Genomic DNA, 9,843 nt, shown 5'->3' with positions numbered 1-9,843 from the left:
TGATGACGTAGGAGGCTGTCGGTAGAGACCTGTCATCGTAGCATACTAAAGAACACAAAAGGACACAGAAAGGAAGAGAGGGTTGGAGCGAGGCGGGTATGCTCTTGTTGGTGGTAGTCAGGTGTCAATCATCCTGAATCTGAAGTCACTTTATGGATGCTCTAAGATTGCAGGGACATAGTTTGGCTTCTTTCAATTCTTGAGTAATCTCCCATTATCCCCCTGCTTCACACAGCCTTCGCACCACTCCTGAAGGCCTTCCCCTGTTCCTCACAGGCCAGGTCCTCTCTCTCTCTTCAGGCTTCACTTATCACCAAGCACACTTTTCTGACAATACTGCCTAAAGCTATACACTTACTTACACTAGCATCATATATAACTTGCTTTTTGCCTTTGTGTCATTTTTTAAAAATTTATGAACTTGTCTGCTTCTTGACTGAATCTATCTCTTCATGAGAAGGTAAGGCCCACAAAGGTGCTGACCACCTGTTTCTCTCACCGTCTGAATAGCCAGCATAGCAGCTACCACAATGCTTTAGATTCAAGAACACACTTGGGAATAACTAAGCAAAATTGCTTTTAACCCTGTCACCTCAGGGATGGTTTTTAGTGCTTTCTACCTATAGCCTCACATGTCATCTTTGTGACTGTTTTTGCTGTTGTGTTGTTTTGTCTTTGTCCTCTCATCCTGATGACTTGGAAGATGGGACCATCGGAAGTATAACGCTTACAATCAGAAGACTTCACGTAGGGAGTTAGTTTTTGACATTCCTTCCTAAATCTCAGACTATACATCTCTATAAAGGTTATACTGCAAGAGCACAGTTCAACATTTCACAGGGAAAATTCAGCATTCTTACAGGTAACTTTGGCTTAATATTAATGTTGATGGGTCTCAGAGGTGGTTTTAAACATAGAAGTAGGATAAAACTGTGAAATAAAGCCGGACAGTGTGGTGCACACCTTTAATCCCAGCACTCAGGAGGCAGAGGCAGGTGAATAGTCGTGAGTTCAAAGCCAGCCTCATCTACAAAGTGAGTCCAGGACAGCCAAGGCTACACAGAGAAACAACAACAACAATAACCAAAAACAAAACTGTGAAATAAGTACATTTTTATTATAGTATTTCCTGATTCTTTTTGAAAGAGAAAGTATCCCCTTTGCTTTTAGCCAGATACCAAAGACTGTAGTGATTTGAATAAAAAATATCCCTTTAGTCTTGGGTCTTTGTGGTGGTGCTTGGGGAGGTTTAGGCAGTACAGCCTTGGGGGTGAGCTTTAAGAGGAAAAGTCTTAAGCCACTTCTAATTCACCTTCTTTTCTTCCCTCTTCTAGTTCAAGACGTGAGCCCTCAGCCCCTGGCCCTGCTCCTGCCACCGTGCCCACCTCTTGTTACCACGCCCTCCTTCTTCCATCATGAACTCTCATCACTCTGGAACCATAAACCAGAATAAATTCTCTCTTCCCTAAGTTCCCTTTGATCCCGGTGTTTTATCACAGCAACAGAAAAGTAACTAAGAGAGTTCCTGAACCTCTTCTACAGTAAAATTAAACTCCTACTTATCTTTACAATTTCAGTTAGGACTTATGGTTTTCATCTATCAGTTCTGTTAAAAAAATTATTTAGCCATCCATCTAAAAGGCACAGTACTCAGAGAAGTCCTATGACAACTTGGAACCTTTCATACATGGGGAGAATTTATTGCTCTGCATTAGGAGAGGAAGCGTTCTCTCTGGCTGTTGCTATGTGCTGGTCCTGGATTGGCTTTCTCTCTAGATATTTTTCCCTATTCTTTCCTAATAATCAGGGGTCCCCTGGGCCTCTGTAGTAAAGAGGAACAAAGAAAGGAAAGTGAAGATTTAGAGCCACCAGATGCCAAGGAAAAGAGTCAGCTCTTAGCAACAGAGCCATGGGCGTTACTAGTATCTCCATGGATTATAACATCAGCGTACATTGGTCTTTTAAAGGTCATTATTATTCTCCCCTTGGTGGCATTTACCTTCCTTTCCAGGTTAAAGGCAGTTCGTGCTCTATGAGATTGCTTGCACTGCAGTGCAATACCCTTTGCACGTATTAAGCCGATTTCATAGTGTTTCCCTTAGTCTTCTTTTACTATCGTTCTTTTTAATACTGATTGGCAAATCATACTGCCTCCCTCATTCACAGACGTGAGGAATCATCTGGATGGCGTCTCTCAGCTTAAAGATGCTAACACATCTACCATATTTTTTATTCTAACAATAGGTTTATTCTAACAAGTGCTAGATGTGTCATCTAAAGATAACAAAAGATGGCATTAGCATTCTCAGGTAATTTTATAAGTAGTCCTTCTATGTGAAGTCTTGTGTTTGAGGAAATAAGCCAACATGCTCAAACCAAGGATATCTACCAACCATCTCTACATTTAATGCGTGTGGTCCTAAAATGTATTTATTTCTCTTCCTTTTCTCAAAGTCTAGTAAAGCCTATGAAGACAGTCACTGTCCCCGCTGCCTTTTCCTGTATAAAAGGAAGCAGATCATTGATATTGTACCTTGTTTACTGATATTTTGTTGTTCTGTTTCTTTGCTGATAAGTTCTTAGGCTTTAGACAACAGTGATGGTGTAGAGCGCTGAGGTTTGACTGATACAATACAAGCACATGACAATATTGTATATCACAATCAAGTATTTAAAATGGACATCTACTTTTAGGTGTGGGGGGCAAAGCTAAAATGTAAACCTGTGACCTCACATGTTAAGCAAGCACTGTGTCAACGGGCAATATTTTAAGCCAACACTTATTTATTTGATTCTTAGACAAGTCTCACTGTGTAGCCCAAGGTAAACTGGAGCTTACTATGTGGTGAATTCTGGGCTTGAAGTCACAGTCCTGCAGCCCTTCCTCTTTGGAGGGTGGGGATAAGAACAAGAGCATACCACCACACCTGGGTCAACTTGCTAAGGTGATGAAAGAAGCTTCCTATGTTAGGAAAAATATCTAGCAATGTTATGAGCATATTTAGTACTATATGAACCTTGTATAATGTTATCACAAGGTACAATTCAAAGAAAAACTGGTGGAATGCATAAACAAAGTATCAGAGTAATGTAAGTAGAATAACACAGAATAAAGACATGATCAGAATCCAAAGTCATCTTCTCATCACAAAAGTATCCATCCCTGTGCCTTCTAGGGCTCAACATATACATTAGGATTTTCACTTCATAGTGTTTGCGGTATTTAGTAAGGCTTACAGTATGCATGCATATGTATGTTTCTTTTCACATGCGTGGCATACATGTGTGATGTGCTGTGTGTGTGTTCGTGTGTGCTTGTTTAAGCATGCATGTAGAGGTCCCTGGTTGATACTGGGCATATTCTTCAAATGCTGTTCTGTTGTATTCTTTGAGGCAGAGTCTCTCACTCAAATCCAGAGCTTGCTAATTTGCATAGTTTAGTTAGCCAGCCTTGCTTTAAGAATCTTCTGTCTCCATCATGCAGAACTGAAATTACAGACAGAATACCATGCCCACATGGCATTCACGTAGTGTAAAGTAGCCCAGCTCTTGGAACATGTATGTATAAATCTCAATTATCTCCATTAATTCTGTCAAACAGAGATTATTGTTCATAGCCTTTTTATTTTATATTCTAGCCTGTTTTAAATAAAATAAATCTGTGCAAGCTTATTGCAGGTGTACTGTTTTTTTCCCCCAAATAATATTATTTATTTTGGATTCAGCCAACCATGTGTGGAACCTGCAGATACAGAACGCTCACTGCATAGTCCTTCAGGTGTGTTGTGAATTTTCCCTCCTCTTCGGTTTGATTCAAGGACAGAACTCAGGTCTTCAAGCTTGTATCACTAGCATTTTTACCTGCTGAGCCACTCCCCTGGCTCCTCATCATAATTCGATCAATCTTCTATCGTCGGGCATTTGAACTATTTGCTATGTATTTCATTACTACATATTTGTAGGCCCTAAATATAAATCTTCTGGTCTTTATACAAAATCCTCTTAAATTTAACTACACACTATTTATATACCATTAGTAAGGGCTCATGAATTCCAAGTCTATCCTCTTATGATTTTAGCCCTTATTAATAAAATTGAGTTGGATCAGTATTCTAATACATCCCAGATGTAAATATTTGCATTCTACACTTAGTAGATCTGTAATAACTGGGTGAGGTCATTTTTACACTTAGAACCATGAGGTATAATTCACAGCTTTCATATGAGTACAGAGTGAAGGAAGGACCAATACAGAATCATATAGAGATATTTGTTGGGTCTGAGGGACACACAAATGAAAAGAAAACCACGGAAATCTAGGCATGCCAAACAGAGACTATCTTCGGTGCAGATTGGGTGGGGGGTGGGGGGTGGGGGGAAGGTGGGACTTCTAGAAAGCTAGGACTGCAAAGGCTCAGAATCTGTTGCCACCCCGAAGGGAGTGAATACATTTCTTTTAAAACCAAAAGCCACAACTAGGCTTTCAGGGGAGGACTATGAGGATTAAGTAAGCATTCAATCATTCTTTGAGTAAACATTCAGTCATTCTTTGAAGTAACGGGCCCCTCCCCGAGTAAAGGGCATCTTCTGAGATATAGTGGTTTTGTGATAGCGGAGATGTTTACATAAATAAGCTCTAGGTGAAGAAGAGGGGCTATCTCTTGCCATTGCCTGAGGAAGGCCACCTGGTCTTTCCTGCAACTAGGGAAAATCTAAAGACGGGCAAGCAGGAATCTGCAGTAAAAGGCATTCAGAAAAATGGGTTACATATCTGAGATTGGGGCTCTCTCTGACCCTTCGATGTTACCTCTCTGGAATATCAGTTTCATTTGGAGATTTGAGGATCAAGCTTGGATTTTTCTGGCTAATTGCGAGTATACTGGACAAAATTACAAAAAAAAAAATCAAGTTTTAAGATTAAAAAGAAAAGCTTTGAAAAAATTTCTATTTCTCAGTGTATTCCTCCATCTTTGTTCTCAGAAGTCATTGCTACTAAGGGAAGGATAAAAGGTTCTGATGAGACTTGTCAGTTATCTGAAACCATTGGAAAACTGTACCCTATTATTAACAACAACAACAACAACAACAAAAAAGCTAAAGGTAGGTGTGTGTGTGTGTGTGTGTGTGTGTGTGTGTGTGTGTGTGTGTTCCCACAGAGTCAGAAGAGGATGGAGCTGGAGCTACAGGTGTTTGTGGGTGCTAGAAACAACTGCTCTTCATTGCTGAGCCACCTCCCCAGCCCTGGCCTAGGAACCCTGACACACCCCCTTGTTTCACTGCTTCTTGTCACACAGTAAGGCTAGTTTGGTTTTACTGTGTCTTAAACAGGTCCGGCTTGCTTTCTACAATGTCGTAGACGTTCTCTTTGTTTCTTTACCAGGACAATACCAACCATAGTTTGCTTTGTAAAACTTTGGGTTTTTAGAGATCCAAGTTTCATATAGCCTAGTCAAAGATAACCTTGAGCTTTACATCCTACTGTTTTCACCTCCCAAGTGCTGGGATTATAGCTATGTACCACCTTGCCAGGGGAAAGATTTTTTTTTTTTTAAGATACAGATTTTAAGCATGGGGGGGGGGTTCGGGGGGGGGGAGTGTAGGAAAAGAATGGAGGAACAACCACTACCACCAGAGGCAGTCAGATTCTTGTACTCAGAATAAACAATAAACACAAACAAACAAAAACACCCTAGCATATAACAGTTTAATCACAGCACTTTAGAATCCAAATGGAACAGAACAATCTTATAAAAAATCATTTGTGGGGCGAGAGAGCATCAGGAAAAAATTGTCAGGGCCTAGGGTCTTTATTTTTCTTTTATATTCCAAATTAACGCACTGATCACTAAACATTGTGCAAATCGGGTACAGTGGGTTACTTTTTTTTTTTTTTAACCTTTCCCTCTGTATCTGGAGTATAATTTCTCCTTTACTTTCTTTTTCTTTGCTTAATGCATTACAAGATCTAATTAAAAGGGCTACTTTAAATTTCAGTGATACAAAGTGGCACAAGAATGCAAAAGGAGGTCAGCAACAAGCCTCCTCCCGAGGTGGGCGGGTGAGGCACGCAAGGAGCTGCGGTCCAGAGGTCGCAGGGCAGGAGCCACCCCGGCACACGTCCGCTCCGGAGGTGGGGGGAACCCTCCTTCCTCCATGCCAAGTGAATCAAAATTCAATCAAAGCTAAGGAGCATGGAAAACGAGCCCAACCCAGCAGCAATGCAGCCCTCTCTGACCCGGAAGTGCTCGGCGGCCCCAGCGAGTGCGCGCGTGAGCCAGGGCGCGCGCGCGCGCCCCCGCGGAACTCCCGCCGGTGGCTGGATTCTCCCGGAGGCGCGCCCGATCGCGGCTGCCGCCAACATGGCCGAGACGAGCGAGGAGGTGGCGGTGCTGGTGCAGAGGGTGGTGAAGGACATCACCAACGCCTTCCGCAGGAACCCACACATGTGAGTCGCGCGCCCTGCGCCTCCGGGGTGGTCGGGGACGGGACGGGGACGCGCTCTAGTCCACTCGCGGCGGCCGCTCGGGGCCCACGCGCGCTTCCGACAGGCGGAGCGCGGCTGGGACTGTCGCGTAGGGCCGGTTGGCCGTTACCAGGACGCGTGGTGGGCCAGTGTTGGGAAGCCACCTCCAAGAGCCACGTTGGAGCATGGACTTTTCTGCCCTGCCCGGCGCGTCCCGGGAGTTGTGGCAACTCTTCTCCCGGCCACCCTCTGCCTGAGTGCGCTTTGCTCCGCGGGCCACTGCTGTGGGTCTCTGTCTTGTAGGCGGCTCTCGTTTGCATCCCGTGCGTGGCTGTAGAGGGTCATCCACCCCATCAGACCCCCGGCAACCTCCTTTTAAGTTATCTAAAAGTGATTGGAGGCTGTGTTTGACTTTTCCACTCACTTGTCACAAAATTGCAAAGCGAGTCGGATGTAACAATTTTTGAAGGTGACCTGGGTGGATCTCGTAAAGCTGTTGCAAACTAGATACTTTTTTTTTTTTTTAAATCAGAAGCACATCCGAAGTTACAAGCATCTTAAGGCATTCTTACCCAGCACCCAACTTTGCTGCCCTCTAAAAAGTTCACTACAAAACTGACACATATCTCTTTCTTTTCTCTTTCCATTTTACTTGTTATTCTCTAGAAAGATACTCTCAAGATTGTATTTTCTCTGCCACTCTTCCTTTAACAAATGAAAAGAGCTACTAAGGAGTTATCTACATCAGTATACAAAATAAGAAAGAAGTCAGAGTGTCGCCTATTTCTCACCCCCGCCCCCCACCCCTCCTCCTGGGAATCAAACATGGAGTCCAGTTTTGTATTATTTTTTTCATTGATTATACAATTTATCTTCAATATTTTATCTTTTTAACTAGAACACATGAATTAACTTTAAGCATTCTAGCTGCCTTAGCTTTTTCTACCAAATGAAAGGCCTAAATCTACATTTTAACAAAGTGTTCTTCTCCTCCAATGTGGTGATCATAAATGAATTTAGATGTCCTCGGATGGCCTGCTCCCTTGTGGCAATTAGGGGCTTATTAAAGCTGGGCTCTGTAACTGGCCTCTAAACATACCTGCCAGCTCTGACAGCCCCCAAGCCTCTTCCTCTTTTGACTGCTGACTTTTTTCAGATTGAACATTTGGAGTGATTTCCTGGCAGTAGCCGCAGTGGCTGCTGGGCCTTTTAAAGAATGCTTTGATGTCTTGTGTGTGAGTCTTTGAGGGCCTTTTTGAGAATTCCAGCCACAGTGCAAATAAGAGAGACATCCTTAAAAGAGAGTTGGACAAGTGAAAGGTTATTTTTCATCATTGGGGTTTTCTTGTCAAAGAAATTATAGAAAAGGTTAGAAGTTTAATGTAGTAATCACTTTAGTTTCTCATCTTTGAGATAGACTAAAACTAACACATTAGGCAAAACTAAGATTATGGTTATTAGTTAGACAGGTTGACCCAGAGCAGTGTGGGGCAGGTCCGTTTTTTCTAGATCACATTTATCAAAACTCTTAAAGGGCTTCAGTACCCCTCTCTTCATCATAGTTTTACTCTGCACTCTGCATTCTCACTAATATATCCTCTGTCAACATATAATTTAGGATTATTTGTAAGTTTTTAGGTCATTTGAAATATGAAAGTTTGGGATTAGTTGGGCACTTGAAATAAGTTATGTTAGCTGTAAACATTTAAGTGGCAGCTGTATTTTAGTACACATTCCATACAGTAGAAGTATCTTCTAGCTGTTCCTCTTTTAAAATGTCTTATATGGCTGGAGAAGTGGCTTAATGGTTAGGAGCACTGGCTGTTCTTCTAGAGGACGCAAGTTCAATTCCCAGCACCCACATGGCAGCTCACAGCTGTCTGTAACTCCAGTTCCTGGGCATCCGTCATCCTCACGTAGACATACATGCAAACAAAACATCTATGCACATAAAATAAAGAAGTCTTTTCTTTTTAAAGCCTTGTCTTTTTAGACTCAAAAAGGCTGTATTTCTAGTTTTAAATATTTGTCTACCTTTAAAGTTAGCAATAACTAATAACAGTATCATAACAGTTTTTCATTATTTACCTTTTGTCTCCCCTTTTTCTCCAACATGAAATAGGTTGCCAGCTTATTTGCTAACGCCTACTCTCTTGAATATATTAACTTTGTTTCTGTAGAGCTATCTACCTGAAGCAAAGGTTCAGTACGTGAGACAGGAATGATGCTTCTGTCAGGTATGGATTGTTTTTCCCCAGGCTCAATGTCCTCTTGATCTTGGAAGGCTGAGGAGAATTCAAAGCACTGGAGTTAACCTGGGTTCCTCCACTCCTTGCCAGAACACTTTGCAAAGTGGGAAACATAATACAGATATTGTTTGTGTGGGTGGCTGGGAATCCTTTTGGGTTCTCTGCAACTAGTGGCTTAACCCAGGAATATTTATTACCACGAGGTATGGACTGTGCCTTACTGTGGAAGACAGCTGTCTGCTATATAGCCTAATTAGCTCATCATGTTAATATTCTCATATCCAGCACATTTCTTTTTATTGAATATCTATATTGATTTGAAGTGCATATTCACTATGTGGAACAAAAAAAAAAGTACAAAATACAGTTTACACTGCAGCCTAATTTCCGGTGTGATTGAATTGTATATCTGCCATACTAGCCATCCGTAGCTACTGGAAACTTGGAATGTGCTTAATGTGAAGAGAACTGAACTTTTGATTTTAAGCATAATAATCAGATGAGAAGTGAGTACTATGTTGTCAAGTGTGTGTTTAGCGGAGACCTAAGACTTGACCTGAACCAACAGTAAATTAAGCCTACAATATAGTTCCCAGTGAAGATTGTGTTAGCAGTGCTGTCTGTTGGAAGAGAAGGGAGGCTGGGTAGATCCCATGGGAGGCAGTTTTTAATGTGAACATCAAAGACTGGGTAGGACTTACAGTGCCAGAAGAAACTGGGAGCAGTATATTGATCAAAGGCAGCAAGATGTGATTGAAAAGATCGCACAGGAGCGGGTTAAAGATGTCCTTGGCCTAATTGTTGTATTCATGTGTGTAGGAAAAGAACACTCCCATTCGACAGGAAAATGCTAGTCTGGGGATAACCCTACCAGGAGCTGAACATGTAGATGAGTGCACAGTTGAGAAAAGAGCCCCATCCTTAATGGAGCTTCAGATCAATCTACAGGTAGCTTGTGAAGGTAGGCAGGAAGGGGAAGAAAAACATCATATAGTGGTGATAACCAGGAGACTTTATCTGGATTACAAGGCAAAGATAGTTCTTTCAGGGGAACTAACATTTGAACTGAGACGCAAATGATGGTATTTCTAATCAGTAGGAAAGCCCCATGGAAAATTGTTAAGTAAGGGG

The 9,843-nt window shown here is 42.0% G+C and overlaps 1 protein-coding gene across 1 annotated transcript in view; it reads left to right on the top strand.

Moving 5' to 3' along the window:
• Nucleotides 1-6,279: 6,279 nt before the first annotated feature.
• Nucleotides 6,280-9,843, top strand: part of PTAR1 (protein prenyltransferase alpha subunit repeat containing 1) — a 45,227-nt gene continuing 41,663 nt past the window's right edge. The window contains exon 1 of the mRNA XM_084800432.1: nucleotides 6,280-6,445. Coding sequence (XP_084656558.1) covers nucleotides 6,360-6,445 — 86 coding nt within the window. The 5' untranslated portion in view covers nucleotides 6,280-6,359. The remainder of the gene's footprint in view (nucleotides 6,446-9,843) is intronic.

The sequence above is a fragment of the Acomys minous genome, assembly GCF_964271855.1.
Source record: "Acomys minous genome assembly, chromosome: 2".
Classification (NCBI taxonomy): domain Eukaryota; kingdom Metazoa; phylum Chordata; class Mammalia; order Rodentia; family Muridae; genus Acomys; species Acomys minous.
This window is presented reverse-complemented; position numbering and strand designations above follow the sequence as displayed.